The sequence below is a fragment of the Haliaeetus albicilla genome, chromosome 5 (genome assembly GCF_947461875.1).
Source record: "Haliaeetus albicilla chromosome 5, bHalAlb1.1, whole genome shotgun sequence".
Lineage (NCBI taxonomy): Eukaryota > Metazoa > Chordata > Aves > Accipitriformes > Accipitridae > Haliaeetus > Haliaeetus albicilla.
Window position 1 is genome coordinate 44,407,810 of NC_091487.1, and position 23,539 is coordinate 44,431,348.

Genomic DNA, 23,539 nt, shown 5'->3' on the forward strand with positions numbered 1-23,539 from the left:
TTTACTCATCCTTGTTTATTTATTAGAAAATGCCTACAGGTCTAGGCGTTTAAAATGAAGCATTAGTTACATGGAATACGTGCCCTCAAAGTCCAAAAGTTGCTAGATATGCTGCAAAGGTGGATTAGGGCCAGCAGTGACCCAGTGACCTCTGCAGGAGATGCTGGTATGGCTGCGAGACACTAGCAGGGCAGTAGCAATCATGATCCAACCTTCTCAACATAGTTAGCAGGATAGAGTCCAACTTGGCCAGTGAGAAGCCGGCCCTTGCACCAGCCCTGCTCATCTTCCTCACTAATCTTCATTAGTTCTTCACCTAAAAGCAAAAACAGTCATTAGGAAGCAGCCTTGAGAAAGGTAGCATGGCATTTTTCCCTGCCTCAGAAGAGTTGGTAAAAAGCAAGACCTATTGGTCTGAATCACCACACTTTTCTCCCCTTATCACATTCTGTATCATACTGCACAGTTTAAAGCCAGAGTTACTGACCTCTTCAGTATCTGTTCTCAGTACTATCCCCTAGGCCAAGAACTTAGAGACAGACCTTCACTTCTGCTGTTCAACATCAGAAATATTTTTGTGCCCTGTATTTCTGCCTGCTTTCCTCCCCCCTAGAGGAACATGCTTAAAGCCAGACAGATCAGAACAATCTCAAGAGATTTCTTTCTTAGTGGCTTCTCTGTAGCAAGGTGGGAAGGAAATACAAGAGGCTGCTAAGCTCTGGCTGTTAGGACCCAAAATGACTATGCCATGATGGGAGTGTCTGGTTTGGCCAGCAAGGCATAGAATCAACTCATTTCTCAGACTATGACCAGGAAAGGCTTTAAACATTTCCACATCTACTTTGGGAAAGGGCAGAAAGGTCCCCTTCTCTACCAGTACAAGGTCATACTACTGCCAGAGAGGGAGGTCCGGCTGCATCAATAGGCACACCCCACACTGGCAGAGGCTCAGAAAAGAACATCATCTGCTGTTATGCTTAAGCCCTACTGGTGCATGTTGCACAGAGCAGATTCAAAACGGGGATGACTAAAGCTAACCAGTCATGCCTCATTATAGCTGCTGGGTGGAAAGAGAGAACAAACAGTCAAGTTCTAGAGCATGCATATTGTAAGATATTTTAAAGCAACAAGTTAGTGTTAAGAAGTTTACCAGTATGGTAATGCTGCAGCATAGATACTGGCCTCAGGCACAAGCCCCTGCTACTGAAGGACTTCAGTGCCTTTTAAAAACAGGTGTATTTTGGACATGTATAGCACAGAGATACCATGTAAGACACAAAACAAGCAAGATAAGATACACTCTCAAGATCCAGATGTCCTCTTGGAGCTGGAGAAGATGTCACATGCAAACTAAATTTAACTGAAGGAAGAAAAGGGGAAGGGTCTGTTTGCTCCAGCATTCTCTCTCACTCAATCCTCTGCTGTGAGCCAGGATCTCCACTCTCAAGATACCCATTTTGAGCAACAGTTTGCATAGCTGTTTTTTGTCAGTTGAACTCTGCTTTCAGTAGTGCATGTCAGTCAGCTGAGCTTTCTCCCAAAACATTTATCTTCTGGTTACATCAAAGGACAATCCAGACCACCTATATAATTTCCGTATCAATGGCACAAGGGAGGATCATTTAATAAAGTCTCAAGACACAATGCAGAATAAATGCCTTAGGAGGCAGGAAGGATCTGTTTTACCACTTGGGGTCTGCTCACCCTACCCTGTGACCAAGGCCTAGGCAGTCTCTTTTTATGTGGCCTTACTGTCCCTTAGTCTAGAACAAGTTGGACTTCCCAGTGTATCATCCACCTCAGAGGAGCTGGCAATGGGTCAGGCCAGGGGAAGAAGAATAAGTATCAGTTTTTCAAGGGGACATCCAGTTCTTAAAGAGTGTTTCCATCATTCAGTCAGCCTGAGTGAGGACAACAAAAGGTTAGTAAGAGATTAGTGCTTCTGTACCTGCTTTAAAGCTCAGCTCATCAGCCTCCTGTCCTGTGTAATCATACAGCGCTCGTACCCGTACACCTGGTACCTTTATGTCCTCCTCATGCCCGTTGGCATCCAGGCACTTCTTGGGAGTGTCCTCATCTGACCACTCCGAAATATCTTCCTTCCCTCCGCTTTGTATGTGGAGGGAGAGAGGGCACAAGAAGGTTGTTAGTAGACTCATCTCTCACCCACCTCCTCCTGAATCATGCACCACCCTGACTCCCCCTGAGACTGCTGTGCTATAGAATGAGGTGCAAGAGGCCCAACAGCCAAGTGAGGATGAACAAGGAGGAGAGATCCCAGGAGATACTAGATATGGTTGAAAGCATCCCAGCATTAGAGCCCTGAGGGCTAGGAGGGTAACTCTTTCTCAAAGTATTTTCACACATGCACATTCTTTGTGACCTCATCCTACTCTAGCAGACCCTCTCACACAAGGAAGGCCAGTCCTAACTGGAGAGCCCAGCTATGTCCAGAGTTATTCCAGCCAAGAATAAGATAGATGGGAAAAGCCATGCCTCCCATCCCAAAGAGATGTCTGGAATGCTGTTTTCCAAGTCAGGAACAAGAGCAGAGGGGAAAAGCAGCAGAGGATAGGCACCTGGAACCCAAAAACCCCTGAAGTGGCTATGTTCTGTACTAACTTCATGTGGGTGGGTGCCCTCAGGCTGTCATAGAAGAGGCTGTTCTGCTCCTCTTGGTAAGAAAACCTGTAGATTGGCAAATAGGGCCCCTGAATCCAATAGACTATGAAATACAGTAATGGCCTTGAGACATCTCTATATCGCGATTCTTTTCTGCCCAGTTCATTTAGGCTAGAGTTCACCTTTTAAAGCAGGATACTACTGGAAATGTAGGACATGAGTCTCTTCAGCTTCTCCCTATTCTCCAGCTTGCTTCCTGGCAAGGGAAGCAGCTACACCCAGACTTGTCAGGTAGTACTCAGCACCATGCCAGGGAGTAGTTAAAAAAAAAATAAAATATCTGGTGCCTGCATTTAGGAAACAGTATAGCTAACTGGCAAAGCTGCCAGTTCCCAACTTTCATCACCCTGACTGGGAGGAAGAATTGGGGAAATGCATGCCAGAATATCACACAGCATTAGTCTGACCAGGCCAAATCTTATCACTAGAAAGATTTTTACAAGGCAGGCACCTTGTGAGGCAGTACATACTAGAGAGAAAAAAAAAAAAAAAAAAGCAAAAAAAAAAAAGCAGCTACTCTAAACCCCTTTATCTACCCTGTCTCTTCCAGAGTGGCATGGGCAAGGCCACGGGCAAGAGACAGGAAGTTAAGGAAAAGATCACTCCTATCAATCCAACTCATTCGTGACCCTAGGCAGGGCTGTACTTTTCCTAACTTGATGTATCCCAGACTTCAGCCCTTACCTTCGCCTTGTCTGCAGAGGGGTCTGTGAGACAACACCATCCCGTGTAGGCAAAATGCTCGTCAGTGTGACATCATCAGCCATCTTGCCACTCTTCTCCTTCTTGGTAATTGCCCGCTGTGTTTCAAGGGACCATTCCTGTTCCGGGAAAAGCAGTAATACCATCAAGCCACTTGGATACAAAAGCTCTGTGCATCTTTTCTGACTAATACAGAAGGTCAGAACACCAGGTCATACTTCAGTTGTGGCTAGGCTGGTCAGCCGAATGGCCTTGCTGGCACAGCAGGCTCACTCCTGTTGAATCCCAATGTGCAACAAGAGGGGCTGTGCAAAAATGGTAACAGGAACTCGTCCCAAGGCCCTCAGCACCAGCTCCTATTCTTTGACCTTGCAGCTGGATGGCTGGAGTATTTGCAGTTTGGCAGGGTTGCATGTGTCTCTCTGGGCACCAGAGAGCTTGCAAGACAACAAGAAAATTTTGGAAGAGCCTAACATCCTGAGCCTGCCAAGCAAAGACATGGTCTTTCCAACACAAGACTAGCAATCCACCAATTTCAGTAAAGCAGCTAAATGTTTGGAAATAGTAATAATAAACTCTAGAATGCTACATCACCTCAAACTGAGGCCAATTCATCGCCATGCCTGGTCCATGAGTATTGCGCCACCACTTCAGATCCTCCTGGTTGTCTGCAGCCATGATGACTTGGTAGAGATCTCGATACAACGCATGAAAGCTATGACCAGGAACAGACAAAACCACCAGTAACCAAGTCCCTCAGCAGTTTCCCAAAAGCCAAGCAGGAAGGAAGAACATAACCTCATGCACAATTACAAAGCATCCAAAGTCCCACAGGATTAAGGATGCTAGAGCAGCAACTGGTTCAGCCCTAGGAAAACAGAGCCACCCTTACAGAAGGGTCAGCCTGGCAAACAGGACAGGCTTGTTTGGTGTGGCAGTCACTAACATATGCTAGCTCTCAGCACAGCTCATCAAGTGAGCATTGAAAGAGCCTGGCACATTCTTACACAGACAGGGAGGTGGCTCAGATTTGTTGCCTCCACCTTAAAAGTATAGGAGCACAGATTTTTGGCTGCACCTATTTCCCCTGTGTAACCCCTACTTAAGGGCAACTTACAGTTACCATTATCTCACAAAAGGTCTCTTTACTCAGGGTGTATGGGTGTAATAGTTATAGATACTAGAAGGCAACAGAGCTGCATTCCTCAGACTGGGATTACACATAGCAACATGGAGGCATTTCATAGAATAGAAACACACCCACAGAACAGTATTGGACAGTAGTGGAAGAGGAAGGCTTCAGAGGCAGAAATAATCCTCTCTAGGGAGGCTGACACTGTCCAAGATCAGACCAGCACTGGTCAGTCTAAAAGGACGAAATGCCAGTTCTAAGACACACTTGGAAGGGGAAGGAGCAAGACCTGGGAGATGCAAGCAGGCAGCTCCCTTTCACGGACACCAGAACTGGCACCCCTCCCCAGAGCCCAGGGCACCCCAGGCTGGCAGAATTCCCTCCTGTGTCAGGGCTGGTACCTTTCACTGGTGGAAAGGTTGAGATGCTGGTGCAGATTCAGAAACATCTCCTTAAAGAAGCACAATCGCTTGCGCTCTGCTTCCTGACAGCCTTCAAACACTTGCTCCATGTCCTCCATGTACCGGGGATTGTAGCGGTTCAGCTCTTCCAGCATCTTCTCATATTGATCCTTGCACTGTATCAACCCAGGAGGACAGCAATGGTGAGATGTGTTGCCTTGATGGCAAACCAGTGACACTCCCCCTGCTCTGGCTTGGGACTGACAAGTTTTTTCCCCCTGCACTGCTGAACAAGTACACCACAGAAAGAAGAAATCCCACAGCTGGTGTCCCAGTCCATTGTTCTCCTAATATTCTTGCAAGTTCCTTGTTCTTCCTTGCCACTCTCTTCCACAGAGGACCTTCCACACTTTCACTCTTGTGGGCAGGCAAACCAGCCACTTTTGGTAGCCAAGTCTTCAGCTCTGTAGCTCCCCCCGCCTGCACCAAATCCCCTACTTTTTTAAAAATTTTATTAAATTTACTTATAAGTTAGATCTTACCCAACACCAAAGAGAGACCTTAGTCTTAAGTTACTGAAGTCTCAGTCTAACCTCCTAACACCTCAGACAATGGGATGTCACACCTTCTTACAGGCTTCAGCAAGGAGCCATTTCACTGAGTGACATTACAACCAGTGCTTTTTCCTCAAGAGGGGTATCCTTGTGACCCACATCCATGTAACACACACTCACCTTCTCAGCCTCCTGAGCGCACTTCTCTACACGCTCCTGCAACTTGCGTAATTGTTCCTGTGAGACAGATGAGTCTGCCTTGGCATGGTTCTCCCTTGTTTGGGCTGTCTTCTCCTCCTTCCGGGCTGCATGATAGTTTTTCTTGGAAGTCTCTACCTGTAGGAGGAAGATGCAAAGAAAGCCATGATCCTGACCACGTTGATCTTCATTACTCAGAGAGGGCATGTTAACGTTTGCTACAGTCAGCAGCAATTGTTTCAGGTCAACCTAATAGGAATGCCAATTTGGCATTTAGTAAACCATGCTCCAAAGGGAAGAGGTACCTCCGAATGATCTCTTTTTCAGTGCTCACCTGCTGTGCAGGAATACACAGCCTGTTACCAGAGCCTTCCCACATGGGAAGGAAGCTACAAAACCACCAAGAACAAGAGACCATCAAGACATCCCTCCCTCTCTGACATTCTCTGCTACTGTGACTAAACCCAGTTTGCGCAGTGGCTCTCAGAATCAGGCAGCCAGCTCGACTGTCCTTATCCCTCCTTCCCTATTCACACTTTGCTTACGTCTTTCATCTTCTTCACCCAGGGTTTCTGGGCCTTGCGGAACCCATCCTCTGCCTCCTTTGTCTCCTTGAAGCCTCCAATCATCTGCTTGTGGTAGGCCTCCTTCTGCCAGGCCTTGATCTTATCTGAGTCTTCACCAGCCAGGTGGTTCCGGACATCTAAGTGAATTTCACTCAGTTTGTCTGCAGCTGTCAGAAAGGCATGCCAGGCCTTCTCCAGAGTACCATACTGTGGACCTGCAGGAACAAGCACCAGAGAGGCTCTTACACCTCCTGCCCACAGAAGGGAACGCAGATTCTTTTCCTCCTACAGACATCAGTATGGAGTCACTTCCTTAACTCTCCCCCATCACACAAGTCAGCATTGACTGGTCTCCACACACTACCAACAGGCAGCATCTAGACTGGCTGTTACAGCTGCCTGGTCGGGCATTTCTTTTGGGCAGCCTTAGCTGTCCCAGATGGTGCCAGCTAGGAGAAGGTTTCTGTAGAAAATTCTCTTCACAGTTCTGGCCTGAGCTTCAGGACAGATAGCAACACTAGTTCGTGACTGAGGCTAAGCTTCTGCTTCACAGACAGTAGGTCCTTTGGGGCATCTGTCTCACTGTTTGCCATTACTTTGTGAGATGCTATCAGTTTGAGCCCACTGTCACTAAATCACAGCATTAGTAGTTATTCTCTGACTGGAGGAGGAGAGACAGCCAAGCCATCCTTAAAAGGGGAGGTCTGCAGCTTGATTTAAGACTTGGACTGCCCAAGGACTTGCCAAACTAAACAAATAGATTATCTTTTTGTAACACCTGATAATGCAGAGAACACCTCTCTAAGCAAATCAGAGGACTGGCTACAAAAACAGATGCACAAAAAAAAAAAAAAAAGACACCCAAGAAAGTCACCTCATTCCTGGAGAAGCCTGTCCCCCAAGGAAACAGTGTCACCTCAGTAAGAGACAGCACTCAAGGAAGAGAGTGCAATGATTGCTTCCTCTTCCCAGTCCAGCCTGCCAACTTTACCTTTCTCCACATTGGTCCTCCATTTACGGGACCACTCTGTTAGCTGCTGGGCATAGTTCTTCTCTATCTTGGCTCGCTCCTGGAAGCAGGAGATTAAGTCATTGCAGAGCCGGTACCCATCATCCACACGCTTCACTGTCCGCCTGTAGTTTCCAGCCTGAAATTTTACACAACATCATCCTTTATACTGTACTGACTTTCATGTTCCTTCAGAACAGACAGCAGCAGGTCAATCATTGCATGGGGAGGGAGCACAGGCCCTTCTGAAGGCAGCTCTGGCACTCTCTCAGGCAGGCACAGCAGTGGAGGGAAGAAGCTGAGATGCTTTGCTTGCCTCTCACAGCTCAGATCAGTGTCAGCTGAACAAGGAACTCTCACTCCACAGCATCTGTGGAGGAAAGGGTCACCTCCTCCCTACAGTAACACACAGCATGTAACTGAACCTCCCCACAGTTCCTCCCTTCCACTTCCCAAGAGCAACATGTCACCCAGGAACCTGAAACTCAACCCCCTAATTCCACTGGTGGGAGGTGAGAAGACATTCGTACCTCCCTCACACTCCAATTATCCTTCCTTACCTCCCAGAAACTGCCCCCAGGAGCCTCCCCGCCAGCATCATCTTCTGATGACATCACCCCCGTTTTCTTGCAGCAGAGAATTTTTGCAGATTTCAGTTAAGCTGAGAAGAGAGAAAAGTGATTTCTAACATAGCATTGGATGAGCCTTTGCAGAGAGCACAGTTCTCCATAACTTTTGGAGCTGGAGAAGCCCAACTTACTGCCCTGCAGGCAAGTACTGGCATCACAGCACCTCCAGCAGCAGATGGCTAGATCCAGCAGGGATGCCCAGGACTGAACCTGCCTCCTCCCACCCTGCAGACAGATGGCCTCCTTGGCAGGCCTGTAGCACATTGGGAAAGGATGTTGTAGAAGACAATCTTGCCAAACCTCAGCTGTACAAATAGCGAATCCAACACCCTTCAGCAGCACCAAACACGTCTGCAGAGATTCCTTTCTTAACCGAGGTCCTCAAGAGGGTAGCAAAAGCTACATAAACTGAGGTAGCTAAAGCTATTTGAAGTTTGCCTTGAAAGACCTTCAAATAAGTCTTCTGTCAATGGAGTTGACTCCAGCTTCCCAGTATGACTCAGGATTACGGGATTACAACAACTGGCTGGAGAAAACAAGGCTAAGCAGTCAGCGGGCAGGCATGCCTTGAATGGGGAGGAGCACTATAAACTGCCCACCAGCTGAGCTGGGCTTGAGCAGAACTACAGAAACATGCTGGGGCATACCCAGCCAAATGGCACTGCAGCACACATGCCAGTTACCCAGCAGCACTGCTTCCTTAGAAACATCCCAGTAGAGCTGGTGTTTTCATTACACTCAACTCTCTCACTGCATTAGGCTCAAAATCTAGGCTAGAAGGTAAAAGGTTCATCTCATCCTCTCTTGTCTCAGAACTTTTGCCCATTCCCCTGTGCTAGTCTGTGCTGCCAGTTTGTTTGTGACATGGTGCAACACTATGAATTCCTTAGGGAGAGGCTCAGCGTTACTCTTGTGCAGGAATGAGAGAGGGAGTAATGGAAAAAGGCCCAAGCCCAGTCACTCACACACAAACCCACTCCATTCTAGGCAAGCCTGGGTTAATGCAGCATAGATGTCCTTTGCTGCCACTTCTCCTCTTGCACATTCCTAGTTATAAAAAGCTTCCCTCACACCCCAGAGAGGTATCTGCTCATTCTGCCAGCCCACAGAGCACACAGCAGAGATGAAGAAGATTAGGTCAAGTCCACATCTCCCACCTCCTGCAAATCCTTCTCAGTGGCATGAGCCACGCCGTGAAGCACCCCAACATAGAGCGCAGGAATTTCCTACACTTCTTCTGGAAACAGTTTGGCTCTGTTTCCCAGTCTCATCCCATGCAGAATGCCAGAAGTACATCAATGCCATTCCTCTGGGTTTCTCCAGAAGGCTGAAAGTGCTGAACTCCAGTCACTGAAGCAAGTTGTTAAATGAGACATGACACTCAGGTGCACGAACTTTGAAACCTGAAGAATACCTCCACCCATGCCACCAGCTATCCCTGTCCTCCCTCCCCACCGTTTGTCAGTAGGCTGCAAAGCTATCTTATGTGCCTCCAGGGCACGCAACTCTACTCTTATCCCCAGTAACTACATACCTGAAAGCTGAAAGCGAGATGCCACAGGGGAGCAGTGGGCAGCAGGCAAGTATGTCGCAAGCTCTTCAAACTCTGTGAAAAAGACTGGAGGAGACAGAGATGGTCATGGTTAGACACTGGTGCTCCTTTGCAGGGATGCTGCCTGTTCTGATGCATCACACCCCTAGGGGTGTCCCCCTTCTGCCAGCTCCTAGGAGGGACACCCTCTGATATAGCAGCTGCAGCCACTGTGCCTCCAGGTGTCACGTTCCAACACGTAGTAGGGATGCCAAATCCTTCTGTCACAAGATCTAGCCCCAGAGAAAGTTAAAATAGAAACACTGGGGCGGCATGACAGTACTGTTCGGGAAAGGTAGCATCACAACAGCTGAGCAAAGGGAACAGCTTGGGCCAGAAAGGCCTAAAATAAACACACTGCCCAGGCACCGTACATGGGGCCTGGTCCCCCCATCACCGTACAGTGTCCAGTTTAGCAAAACCCACCGCCTCCTCCACACACTGCTGCACGTACTTTTACACATAGCTGGCTTTGGGAGAAAAAGGGAAGGACACACACATACACTTTCTGCAGTCCCTTTTTACTAAAGATGAAGGGGATTTATATACAAGACAAAGGACTTGATACCTCTACACTTAAACAAAAAAAAAAGAGAACCTCACAAGAATGCGTATTCTGGTCTAGAGGCCTAGAGTCCTTTTAGTAGCAGAGCACCTAGCACTGCCCTGGTAGGATGTGGCTCTCTACCAGCAGAGCTTTTTTGTCCCTTGGTTCTGTGAGCTGCCTCCATCACATTCTCAGAAATACTTTGTTCTGCCATTATAGTATAGGTAACTGTCATCAACTTTCCATAGAGGAAAGGGAAGTAAAAGGCCTGCAGAGGCTAAGGGAAGCAAGGGCAGAAAGAGGCATTTTTGTTTACCTCACATTCACTTCCCTGAAGATTTACTTCAATGTCAAAAGTCTATTTACTTAAAAAACAGACAAGCAAAAAAACCTTCTCTGTCACTGATATCCACTTGCCTGAGGCTGGAAGATTAGGGCAACTGAGTTAATACAGCCAAGAGCAGAAACTGCAAAACCTGGAAGTGAGATTTTTAGCCAGACATTAAGACAATTTTTGAGAAGGAATGAAAGAAGGTAGGAAAAGATAAGGAAGGAAAGAAAAGTGGACTGGGTTATTGCAAGCAGACTAGGAACCTTTGGTGAGGAAGGGGTGGGAGGGGAAGAGTTGGGACACTTTTGCATGATCCAGGTCACTGGATAAAAGGTTACAGCTCATCATAAACCTTCTAAGACTTCCCAGTGGTCCCCAGTAAAACCAGACTACACATTCCTGAAATTGCTAAGATTAAAAAACCTTCATGAACAGTTAAGTATACTTAAAACTGCCCCAGACCCTTTCTTTCTTTCTCCTGATGAGACATAGATCAATTAGGTGTGACACATGAAGGCTGTATCACTTTTTCCACACCACACCCCCATCCCCACTTTATCAGGAAGCAATGAATCACAAACATGCCTTCCATCTCTGGTTTCCAATTCAGGCTGACTACACAGTGCTAGAATTTGGGGGTAAATGTGGAAAGCTGTTGTGTGTCAGAGTGTGCTTGTTCATTTGAGGGACAGTCAAGCAAAAACCAAACATATAAAAAAAATATGAATCCATTCTTTCTGCAGTTCGCACATTAGAATTTGAGCCATATGTACTTATTTTCTCAGGAGTTACAAACCCAAATAACTGGATTTACTATCACTAAGATCAACAGGCTCTGAAATATAATAGTAGCTGTGCTGGATCAGACTAAGGGTTCTCATAGCCTCTGTAGACAGCAGCCAAAAGCAGATACCTTCCCTTGCTTTGAGAACAGAGCAAGCATACATGATGCCTCCCTGCATGCTCTCCAAGCCTCTAACCATTTGTTGACAGGAACTTCCTGAGCTGGTTGTGGCACCTATGAATTTAGTAACACTCAATGGATTTCTCTTCCACTAATTTCTCCAGTCTGCTTTTGAACCCACGTAAGTTTTCAGCATCCACAGTATCATGTAGGAAAGTATCCCACAGCCTAAGGCTATACTGTAGTCATCAGCACAGCAGCTAGGTGGGAGAATACAGTAAAGTAGTATAATATTTCTACAGGCTAATCTCCATGACCTGAGTAGCAGCCAGTCAAGTACATATTTCCATAGCAGTTGTATAGACTTTATAGAAGTCCAGAAAAAATCTAGCCTGGTAGAAGCAAAAAGGTCAAAGAACAAGGAGGACCCTTTTCTGCCGGGCTTTTTCTGGACTTCACATACTCCATGAGCCCATGTCAGTCAGCAGATCAAATTGGATCTGCATACAGACATAGGGAAGGTACTTAGTACTGCACACAGGGGCTGAAGAACAGCTGCTGCTGTCACCCTGAGCCCTAGAAGAGCAAATAGATTGCCACTCCACCCCTTCATGCCTAGTTATTCCTGAAACACTGCATGTCTTGTGAGCCACCAAGACCTTGAGACCAGGGAAAACCCGAATTTGCGAGGAAGAACAAATACATAAGTTATATATCCCAAAGCCCAGAGGTTGTTGTACAGTAAAGTAGAGATGACAGGGCTAGCGTGTGGACAGCGTGATATAGCAAGAGCCACCACATGATTCAGGAGGGCTGGCAGAGCCTGTACAGTATTAGCAATATTGGGTCAACTAGAGTTATATGTGGGTAGGCACCACATACAAGACTCCTTCTGATGCCACTGCCACCTCTGCTAAGAGGAAGCTATCTAGCAAATTATATTTGCAGGGCAAAGGAATGTTTATCCCTGCCTTCCTCTTTCAGCTCTCATAGTTAAGAGCTACTTGAGACCTCACTGCAGCTCCTGCAAGACAAGCTCTCTGAAGAAGGAAGGAGAGAGTGACTGCATCTCTATTCACTTCACACCTTCACAGGATTATGAATGAGGGCATCACAGACACCACTACAACCAGCAACGTCAGGTAGATGAACTGAACTATGCATATCAGATTTCTGCAGAGCTACAGTGCTTTCTGCTAGTACCATTAGAAAAGGTACTCCCCTCCTTCTCCCAAATACCTGCTCTCACTTATGACCAACATAGTTATTAAGTCACACCTGCTATCAACTCCCTGTTAAGTTATCCAAAAATGGCTCTTGGTCTTTAGCTGCGGAAAGGTAGAGTGGCTCACAACTGCCTCACTGGTACTGAGCTCCACTCAGGGAAATGTCAAAGGGCTTGTCACGGCAGAGCTGTTTCCACCTTTAACCGTGTTGTTAATCTCACCCCTGCTCCAGTCAGTCCCACATCTTTGACCACAGATCCCTGCCCTCAGACCAAGGTGTCAGGCTAAAACCTTCTCTTTCAAAACATGTGTGAATCTGGCAACACACTACAAAGTATGCCTTTTCGTTTCACGTTTGCACAACATGAGTACAATAGGGTCCTGATCCACAAATAAAAATTCTAGACCCAATAGTAATAATCACTCTTCCCCACTTCAGAAACCTTTCCCTAAGGCAGGTAAACTAGAGAGATCCTCTCCCCTCTACACCACACTCCAGTACTTCCAGCCTCCAAATGCCCAAGGCATCACTTCTGTGCATTGCTCGACTGCCTCCTGAGACTCCCTGTAGGCAACTGTTTTCCCAAGTTTGCCAAGAACAAGCCTCTGAGCTCTAAAAATGCTCAAAGGTCTAGTGCATGCAACCCTACAGAAATTCATGCACAGAAACAGAGCTTGTACACTGCACCAGGCAACACCTTCTGCCCAACTCGTCTCCCCTTTCCCAAGTGCAACAGCAAATGCTGGATGCAGACACACGTAGGAACAAGTTGACTTATATTTATCTAGTAATAGTAACTGAGGCTTTAGTGGAGGTACATTTTTATTATGGACCAATTTCTATATAGGTGTTAAAGCCAAGTTAAGCAAGAATTTTAATCAAGAATGGGCTGCTACTAACTCAGTTCCACCTCAAGACAACAACTAACACCACAAGGCAGCAATGTCAGATTTTTGCAGCCAATTCGCCTGATTCCCAGAGTCACTTTTCTGTATAGCAGGCAGTGGTGAAGGTATTGTTTCCACAGCAGGGCACTTCTGGCGTAGGTTGCAGATAAACGTTTCAATCTGAACAATCCAAATACACAAAAGGATGGCAGCCCCCCTCCTCTTACAGAACAACAGATATGAAAAACTTTTTTTTTTTTTTCTCCCATTAACTTGTTGTCAGAATGGAACTAGAGAGCTGGAGCCAGGAGGTTCCACATGACTCCAGCAGTGTAATGAACTGGATTGCTGCTGGTACAGCGGTGCTAGGAAGGTCCCTGATAGAGAGAATAAAATGGGATATGGGACAGGGTGTCCTTTCCAGCCTCACCGTCTCTGGAGGTGCACATCCAATAGGTCTGAACCAGTGACTGTAATGATGCCCAGTAAACATGCTCTCCACTGCTATTATATAGGAGGACTGATATTTGAAGGTGTACTCACCTTTCTGAAGAGGGGCCAGTTCTTCTCTACAGCTAGAGAAGATGCCAAGTAACATGAAGATCCTCCAAAACTTCCCTTAGAGATATTTATCTTATTGCTGTGGTCACACCCTTGGTAGAGTCACCTGACTGGGAAAGGGACTAAGAGCCAGTGTTTCCCAGCCGCTCCCTAAGGACTGAAGACTACCAGGGCCGCCCAATTCAGTTTCAAGCAAGATTTCAGCTGATTTCTCCAGCCAGGGAGAGGTCAGAGAGACATCAGGCAGAACAGTAACTACACACAAAGGTCACTTCAGCTACGTGCAAGCCTGTAGCAGAAGCCTGTCTCCCAGACAATGATTCTCTACAGATCATGTGGCTGTCCACTAGCAAAATTCTCCATGATTATATCAAAGTACTAAAATACAGACAAGATCCTGTTCCACTTAAAGGGCTGACCTCCTGAGTCCACATGCTGCTTCATTACTCTCTCATTTCAGACCACAGCATCTTTATATCAGTCTTTTTCACATTCAGACCAAGCTAACATACTGAAGACAGACATCCCCCTATGCATTACCCCAAGTTGTTTTCAGAATGTTCATTCAGAATGAAATACTTTCCACATTTATTAGCTATTCCCTGTCAGGTTCTCAGAGGCCAAGGCTACAGGACAGGCTTCTACCGACACATCGCTGCTGATCTAAGGGTTAAGATATCTGACTGACACAGCTTTATCAGGCAGAAATTGTTTCACCAAGAAAAGGAAAAATTCTGCTTTCTTTTCCAGTATGATGTAGGAGATCTTCAGTATTACAGGAACACAGATATATCCTGTTAACACAACAATATGAAACTGTTAATGAAGGAATGTATTGGACTATCAAGGTCTGTGTTATTTTTTCCCCAGTTGGTCTTCCCATGAAAAATTTGATTAACATCTCAAATACCCACAGAGTTAAAGGAGGGAAGAAATCAGTGCTGGACCATGGGGTACCATACTCTAACAGGGCAACAGGCCATGCTCATTTGGTACATTCAAGATGGTTGCTGGAATAATCTTGACATGTATGCTGTGTCTATGTATTTAACAGGCAGCTACAAATATGAGCAGTGGTCAGCTTCATAAAAAGACACACATGCAAGCTACCAGGAACAGCACTACACCAGCCTACTTTCTTATAGCCCTGTGAATAACATAGCTCGTGTTCCACACACTAGTCAGCAAGCCCACTTCCCAGTTCTCACACTCCCTGTCTTACCCCTTTCTCAGGGCAAGGTTAACCCACGTGGGTGTTGAGAACCTGTAATCTCTACTGTCCCACTCCCTGAGCCTCTTCACTTGCTTGCTTCCATGCTGGGTACTTCCCAGGGTACTTCCTACCCTGCTGCATCAGTCTCTGCAAATAAACACCAAGCTTGCCAGCAAATACATGCAATCAGCACTTCCCTTTAATCAGAAGGGACCCCAAACAACTGGAAGCTATTTCTCCCTAAATCACTAATAAACAGGTGTTTAAAGCACCAGCCAAAGCTATTATACCCCTCCTGAGCAGTCTCAATCTGCACTGAACGCAGACAGTTTTTCCAGGATTTAATCTACATTTCACCTGGTTGTGTTTTTTCTGCACTCAGTGACTGGCAAGACAAGATCAATAGTCCATCCTGTAACACGGTTGCCTATAACTTAGTAAAGGTAACTCACTGCAATAGCAGGCTGAGCCAGTCCACCCACTTCCAACCAGGCTTTGAGTAAAGAAGTTTGTTTTGTTCAGATCTTCATGTGACAGCAATGATCCAAACAGAACAAGATGCCCCAGCCTCATTCAATCCTGAGCAAAGAAGAGAGAAATAATGGATGGTGGTGATCAGGGGTGTTTCCTGTGTTTGAGAAAAAAAAAAAGCAAACTCCTGTAAGTCCCCGTCAACGGAATATTATCCTTCTGTGATTGAATCACCTTGCAACCCCCAGAGCAGGGATCAAGTTTACTTGAATGCATTAAGTCTTAAGGAAGCAGACTGCAATCAATGCAATCAAACAACCTTTAGAGGAGCCACAAGCCAGTTAGCTCCATTCTAACACTGAGCTTCTGGTGGTTTCTTGCTTCACTAGACTGCACAGTAGCCAGATGCCTCCAATCAGCCTTCTCAGCCCCCTCCTCCCATTTGGAAGTCACAGTGGTTTTTTAACCCAGCTGCAGTTCTGCAACTTCTGGCTTCACTTTACCAATAGTTATCTTTTCCATTAGCTGTCTTTTGAGGAAGGGGGAATGGGAGATAGCATTGGCAAGTATTTTGTCATTCAGACCAACTGTGTGGCAATTATATGGCCAGTGAATTCAAAGTACTGCATTTCTTTATCTCTAGTTGCATCAAAGAGGTTTCTGGTTTTACTTGGTAAAAGCCGATTAACTAGAAGTGTTTATTATGTGAATACTTTTCTTTCAAATATTCATATAATGCAGAAAAGAACCTGAAAGAAGATCATCATCAAGGCATTCCTGAAGTTCATCCAGTTCCCCACACAGTTTGAGTCCGAAACAGGCTGTAGAAGGGAGTACAACCAACTTTTTGAAGTATGAGCTGGAAAAGGTATGATTGAGTGCTAGGACATCTCTTGCAGTAAACCAGAAGAATGAGGTAAAGCATCGCACCCATTGCTTCTGTTCCACATTGTGGTCAGTTCCTCCACTTTGATGGCAAGGCTCTTTTTTCACCTTTTCTCATCAGACCTAGGTTTATTCAGTTGCTTCCTTGCAGGAAAATCTAAACAACATAAAGAACAACTGCAACTGTAAGGCAGACTTCAGTACCACATGAACTGGCAGGACTATAGACCAGCTTGTACACAGAGTCATTTTGCACAGTCTTTTTATGGGACCAGGCATGTAGAAAGAAAGTATCGCTTGCTCTGTGGATTGGAGAGAACATTCAGGAACTTAGATTCCCTTCTGAGCATTTCCTGGTTCAAGAAGAGTTTGGCAGATTCAATCACTTTGTAGGCACCCCATTCCTAAAGATACTCACATGCCTTTCTGACCTATTTCCAAGAGATACACACAGATAACAAGGTTGAAGTAGGGCAGCCATTAGGAACCGGCCTGTGCCACAGATATTCATACTTCACACATTTTTCTTGAAGTTCATTATCCTGTATGTCATGGAGCAACTTTTATCTACTTTCATACTACCTGCAAAGAATCTGCTCTTTGGTATTGGTAGTGCCTCTTCAAATAAATTTTTGGATCTCAAGCTGAAGCACAGGACTATTAATATGAAGTACTTCAAATCCCAGGCGTTATCCACAAGACTCCAGGAGAACACAAGCAAATGGGACAGTCAGCCCAAAGGGCACACATGATGGAATAGATTTTAACTGTTCAGCACCACTGGAGTGTCATTTGCTTTCTCAGCCCATTGGCCAAAGCAATGATCTCAGTTTTTGATCCTCAGGACTCAACCTGACACACAAGGAAAGAACACTGGGAGGCTTTTTAGAAAACGAAAGCACAAACAGAGCAATCCAGTGGGCTTTATTTCCCCCCAATGGTTTCCTGAAGCAGCTCCTGTCCCACAGCTCAAAATCCTAGTTTTTTTGCTTGCATTGGGGTAGAAGCCTGCTGGTGTCAACAGCAGGCTTTCACACAAGTTTCCACAGATCAGCAGCCCTAGTACAAGGAAGAGCTGACTGAAAACACCAAGAAGCAAAAATAAATATCTAGAATCATTCAAGAACTGAAATATACTGCATCTTCTCCTAATCCGCCATGAAAGCTTCTTGCCCATGTCAGAGACAAGGCAGCGAGCCTACTTCAGAGCTCTATACAGCAGTGCTGCAGCTGATACAGCTCAGCGCTCTCAGGAGCTGGAGAGGTTTGGCTCAGCAGCAGGGATACTAAAGGAGAGGAAGAAGTTACTGCCAACAGACAATCACCAACAGGCGACTGAAAAGACTGACCATGTCACCAACAGCCCAGGAGGCAAGTACCATATCTTCCTGCAAACAGAAGAGACACAGCTTGGGCAAGCTCATAGCATGGACAGGACTGAGGAGGCTGAAGAGTTGCTAACACTATTAGTTGCAGGTTGCCTGCAGCAATTCTAACTCCTCTAGCCTGGAAAAATTTACTGAGAGGTTGCAATAAACAGAGTCCTACCATAGTCACCTACTAAGAGAGCATAAAATCCCCCACAAGCCTGATGCCTCTGGATCCAGGCCCCCGGTACCATGGAGATCTCTCACATGCCTCTTCAACAAACTACAATGCCTAGTGACAACCACTAGATTTAACACAAATTCTAACTATCACAAGACTGAAAGGCTCCTTCCCATCCTGCCATTCATAGGGAGGAGAAACCACTGAAGGCTGAAATATGATTAGGATGCCAGTCACACATACTGTCTTATAGCAGTGCCCAGCTTCAGCCCACATTTCAGCTTAAAGGAACATGAAACTCATGTACCAGTCACTGAAACAAAGCTTGACAGTTACAACAGAGGATGCACCAGGCTCTTTGCATTGACATTACACTTTGTTCTGCCAGAAAAACTTGTGCCCAGTCAGTCAGAGTGCATTTGGATGTTACAGTGGTCACCATGCCGCAAGGCAGCAGCAAAAAGCTACCTCTTGAACAGCTTCTTAACTACTCCAAGGATGCAAAGTTCTTTTGTTATTCTTGAAAGAGCAAAATCCCATATTCTTCCTGAAAACTTCCAGATACAGTAGTCACTGTTTTCTGTCCCACTCACTAAGGCCTTAGACTAAGATATTAAGGCTTTTTTTTTTTAATCTATCTGACACAGTTCCCCATCACACAGTACCCTCTACACCCATCATGCTGAGTAACGAGCGATAAAATAGGTTGCCTGATCAGAAAGTCTGTTTTAAAAAGATAAGAGTCCCTCAAAGGGCTTAAACAGTTCTCCTATTGTTTAGGCATTTCCCCATGAACTCTCAAGAGCAGCCCAAATTCACACATCACTGATCAGCTGATGGCAAAAATAGAGGCAGTTTATTAATGCTCCCTGATCAAGAGCATAGCTTTTTCCACTCAGGCTACAGGCAGATACTTTTAGCTTTTGAGGTCCCCAGTTCAATCTCTGGATGCCAGCCATGACACAGACCAAACAGTTCAAACAACAACTGAATAATCTCCAGCCCTCAAGATGGCCAGAATAAAGAATATACAGTATTTGCCATGCTCAGTGATATCATACAAGTTCTAACAGAAGCTCATGTTGCCCCTGCTGCGGTGACCATGTTCTCACAGTTTTGCAGTCACTATATTGTTGAATTAAAAAGAGATATATCTGTGCATATATATATTTTTTTTTTTTGGAAACTCATGATCATCCAGGGAAGGCCCAGAAGATTCAGGCTAGCTCTTGTATAATCCACAATAACCTAAAATGACTAAAAGCACCACTCATTGTCCTGTGAAGAAATTAATTTGGGTCTATAAGATTTTCAGGCTTTTATGACTTGGTTACGCACACAGTCTGCCAAGGACCTGCGGCATTTTGGCACAGTCCTGTTACACACAATCCTTATTCACTCACTGACATTTGATAATGGAGTTCCAGGTGGGCAGTTGTTCTCAAGCCTCTACATAGCTGACATGCTGAAGTTACTGCTTTTTACAGCTTCAGAAGAAGACAATCTTCACTTGAACAAGTGCAGGCAAGCCAGAGAAGCTCAAACTCGGGTCAAAAGAAACAAAAAAAAGTGCCAATAAAGCAATACAATACAGCAGGCACAGAATAGGGAAGGCAGCAAGCAGCTGATCCTGCTCACACATTCATTCTGTTCCAAGCTGCAACTCGAAGGACAATCCAGTAAATATTTTAGGGAACTTCCAGTGAAATACCATTAATAACACAAAACACTGTCAAAGCAGAACAGACTCTGTCTCACACAGAGCACATTGTGCACTTCACAGAAAGGTGAATCCTTGCCCGAAAGAATGTGCCCAGTTATGCAATGCGCAGGGAGAAGCTCCACTTCGACTCCACCCAGAGACCAGCTCACACCTGGAACGAGGAGTATCTGGACCCTGTCATTTTAGCCCACACGCTGCAGTTGTGCATTCTGCTCCCATTACGCACCGAGAATGACTTGAGTTGTCGTAAGGCTTAGTGACTTCTCAGTGACATTTGAATTCCAGGGTGGAGTGGGAGGCTCTGCTAGGGTTCTGTACTGCAATCAATTACCATCATATCAGAAATTCCTTTGTGCGAATTAGACCGGCGGTTGATCTGAAGGGGAGAGAGGCTCACCCCCCGTTTCAGGAGGCAGGGAACACCAGTTGGTTAAGGAGGGTTAAAGAGTGAACAAAAAGGCCAGACTGCTTCTAGGGCGAGGAGCAAATGTCCGGACGTGGTCAGCCAACCTCCCCCTCACCACCAAGCTCCGAGCCTTCTGCAAGCCTGAAGAACTGAAGCAAGCAAAGAACGCATAGCTGGCACAGAAAGTGGTGAAACTGGTTAATGCGTTTGGGCCACGCTACCTTGACTTATCGATAGCTTCGCGGAGATCGCGGATCCCTCCTCCCGCGCGCAGTGACAAATCATAGACTGTCTTCTCAAGCACTGGATGTTCAGGCCCACTAATACCCTTCGTGTTTATCAGCTTTTTCCTGCCCTGCGCCGGAGAGGACACAGTAACCCCAGCAGCCTGCCAGGGGCCAGGCGACAACCGCCACAAGCAGCACCCCTTGGCCTGCCCCAAACCCCGCTCTCCCCTCCCTCGCACCAAGACTGCTGCCGCCAGCCAGAAGGGAGAAAAGGACGAGCAAGGCCAGGACCGTCCCGTTTGCCGTCCTCCTCACTCCGCCCGTCAGCAGCCCCGGCTCGTAGACCGACAACACGGTTCCCCCCAAGACAAGAGGGTGCAGCCCCCCGAGCCGGGGCCCCAGCGAGGCCCCTTCCCCCAGGGGGTCCTGGGAAGCCGCTTCATCCCCCCCCCCCCCCCCCCGCTCCGCCACAGCGCCCGCGGCTCCGGTTTCAGAGTGGGAAGCGGCTCAACACGGATCCGGCACAAAGGGGCCCCTGTCCCCGCCGCGGAGCGGAGGCGCTGGCTCCGGAGGGAGAGGGGGGAAGCCTCCGCAGCCCCCAGCGACGGGGCGGCGGCAGGCCGGCTGCGGGGAGGCCGGCGGCGGGGCACCTCGTGAAGGTCAGGCCGGCGGCCGGGCTGCAAGGAACGCGGAGGGACGCGGAGCTCTCCCGGGAGCTTCCCCCAGTCCCCCCGTCCCCCCACCGCGAACAACCTGCCGGGGCTCGGGGATCCGCCGCCGCTCCCCCGCGCCTACCGGGGGTCTCCCATCCGCCTCAAGCCGAACCGCGCCGAGCCGTCTCCCGATCCCCTTCTGCCCACAGGCAGCGCCCGGCCGGGCACCGCCTTCCCCCACCCGCCCCCTTTCCGTGAGGAAACTTTTCCCTCGCAGCTGCCAGCGCCTCCCGAACCGCGCTGCCCGCCGCGGGGAGGCGGCGGGGAGGGCTCGGGCTCTGCTGCCGGGACCCGCGGCACCCTACGGGGAACAGGTCCGAAAAGCGTCCCGACAAGCAGCGGCGAGCGCCCAGAGCCCGCAGCCCCGGCGGAGGTGACCCCGCCGCTTACCTCGCAGGCGGCGCGGCGGGAGGCTCGGCGGGCAGCGGCCACCTGGGCTGAGAGCGAACCGGGCCCTCCCCCTATTTCAGCCGCGGGACACGGGGGCTCCCGCCCCGCCTCCAGCAGTTCCGCCCAGCCCGTGCCTTCAGAGCACGCCGGTGGCGGTGAGGCAGCTCCGGCGAGACTCCCGCCTCCCCCTCCGCTCCGCCGGGCTTTTGATCCAATTAACGGGCGGCCGCCGCCGCCGAGCGGGCTCTGCCCGGGCAGGTGGGGCCGGGGGGGGGAGGGACGGGCTGGGAGGGCAGCGCAGGCTCCCGCCGCGGTTCCCCCTCTAAGGCGAGGGCCTGAGGCGCGGGGTGCCGCTTCTAAAGAGCGAGGAGGGGGCTGGGGGTTGCCCTGTCCCTGGGGGAGGCCTGCCGTCCCCGGCCGGGTCGCCCCCCCGTTAGTGGGGGGCACTGGGAGGCAGCCCTGTGAGGAGCTGCCCGTCCGGGTGACGCTTGGGCCAACCCCGAGTTGGCCTTTTCTCAGTGTTGCCCACCGGATTTGGGGCTTTAGTTCGTTTTTAGTTAGTTATTTTGTGTGCTGTACCGGCCAGCTGACCCGCAGGGCCCGTAGCCAGCCTGGTGGTGTGGAGCAGGAAGCCCAGCAGGTTCCCCAGGCCCTGCTCCCGGCCAAGCAGAGAGCTGTGCCCTCGGTTTTGAGCATAGTGTAGGTCACTCTCCATGAGGTTGGAGAGTGGCTTCACCTCGGTTCAGCTTGGCACCCTTCTTTCTCTTTCGGCCAGATCCCGCTAACTCCGTTCGGTCATTCTCTCTTTCCTCTGAAAACCTTTATCTGAATAATCCGGACCTCATCTTTAAGTCCTCGGAGACTCTCAATTGAAACCAGCATTTTTCTAAATGCCAGGCAGTTTGCCTGCCAGAGTTTCCATTTCTAACGCCAGGCCCCGGGTGCGATTCCCCATGACGCTGGGGCAGGGTTTGTACGAGGAGCACTGGGAGGCCTTGCTGGCCCGTCTCCTCATGACTGCTTCCAAGTGACTTGGGACACAACTCCAAGGACCAGCTGTGGGTTTGCAGTGATGTTTATTCAATTGGTGGAGAAAGGAAAGACCGAGCGCCTTGCAGGAGGAAGAGAGGAAAGAGCATGCCGTAAATCTGTGCTCCCACTTCTCTGGAGCAGTACTGGGATGTTTTCTTTCTCTTTACAACTGTCCCAGGTTTCACAGGAGCCAGAAAAATAACTGTACTGATGCCCTTCAGATACTATGAATTGCTGTGTGGGAAAGTGGACGTTGGAACCATTACACTTAATTTGTTTTGGGGCCAATCGTCTGTTCACTTCTGCCTATGTGGGATCCCTGGAAGCTGGGCACCCATGACAAGTCACTGGGTGTGCCGTGACCATGAGCATCCTTTCAAGAAGTGATGCAAGATGCTTATCTTGCCCTCAAAGTTAGTCGTAGTTGAGAGTATAAGTATCAACTTCGTATTTTACTGAAACAAAACCAAACCCAACTCTTTGGCATAGATACTCCCTAATTCAATTCAGTTCTGAGGTTTTAATTCCATTATCAAATTAATGTATGTTAGTGAAGTACAGAACAGGCAAACATCTGTCATAGATCAATATTCTATATCCAGCATTTGCCCTATGTTACGTTTCCATGCTGATTTGGATACTGGTATCCCATGCACTGAGCATCTAAGATAGATGCTTTCCGTTTGGGACCTGGCTGCCCCCAATACTGATTGCAAGGCGAAGGTACTACACTGCATGGCTGCTGCAATCCTTTCCTCCAAGGCTGGAATGGCTTAGGGAAAATGGGGTGCTCAGGTAAACGAGGTCATTACAATAGTGATATTATTGTTCATTTTCCTGGTGCAGGGCAGCTTAGTAACGGTCATGGGATAGAAGGAGGTCAGATAGCATGATATTTTTACTCTTTTATCTCTTAGGATTATATATTTTTTCCTACTTTTTAGTGGAATACAGGCTTGTTTTCATATGCACACCAAACTCAGTTGTTGTAATGGTACTCTTTACATCAG

The 23,539-nt window shown here is 47.8% G+C and overlaps 1 protein-coding gene across 4 annotated transcripts; it reads right to left on the reverse strand.

The window, feature by feature from the left end:
- PACSIN3 (protein kinase C and casein kinase substrate in neurons 3) lies at positions 1-21,680 on the reverse strand. Of its 4 annotated transcripts, none has more exons than XM_069784558.1 (11): positions 21,498-21,680; positions 9,408-9,491; positions 7,805-7,905; positions 7,227-7,383; positions 6,215-6,450; positions 5,652-5,807; positions 4,918-5,093; positions 3,979-4,099; positions 3,367-3,503; positions 1,949-2,109; positions 1-316 (listed from the first exon to the last, which is right to left on the reverse strand). In XM_069784558.1, the coding sequence occupies exons 3-11, from the start codon at positions 7,856-7,858 to the stop codon at positions 201-203; spliced, it is 1,314 nt and encodes a 437-aa protein (XP_069640659.1). In that variant the 5' UTR covers positions 7,859-7,905; positions 9,408-9,491; positions 21,498-21,680; the 3' UTR covers positions 1-200. The 4 variants fall into 4 exon arrangements, with proteins under 4 accessions (XP_069640659.1, XP_069640658.1, XP_069640661.1 ...); XM_069784557.1 differs by lacking the exon at positions 21,498-21,680 and adding an exon at positions 21,190-21,282; XM_069784560.1 differs by lacking the exon at positions 21,498-21,680 and adding an exon at positions 20,389-20,531.
- Positions 21,681-23,539: the final 1,859 nt, after the last annotated feature.

What these genes read in the sequence shown, in the direction of transcription:
- PACSIN3 (XM_069784558.1), bottom strand. Translation starts at nt 7,858, where the DNA reads ATGTCATCAGAAGATGATGCTGGCGGGGAGGCTCCTGGGGGCAGTTTC. An exon ending in TGAATTGGCCTCAGTTTGAG is followed by an intron (nt 3,504 to 3,978) that starts GTGATGTAGCAT and finishes TTCCCGGAACAG; the next exon opens with GAATGGTCCCTTGAAACACA. An exon ending in CCTCTGCAGACAAGGCGAAG is followed by an intron (nt 2,110 to 3,366) that starts GTAAGGGCTGAA and finishes CCACATACAAAG; the next exon opens with CGGAGGGAAGGAAGATATTT.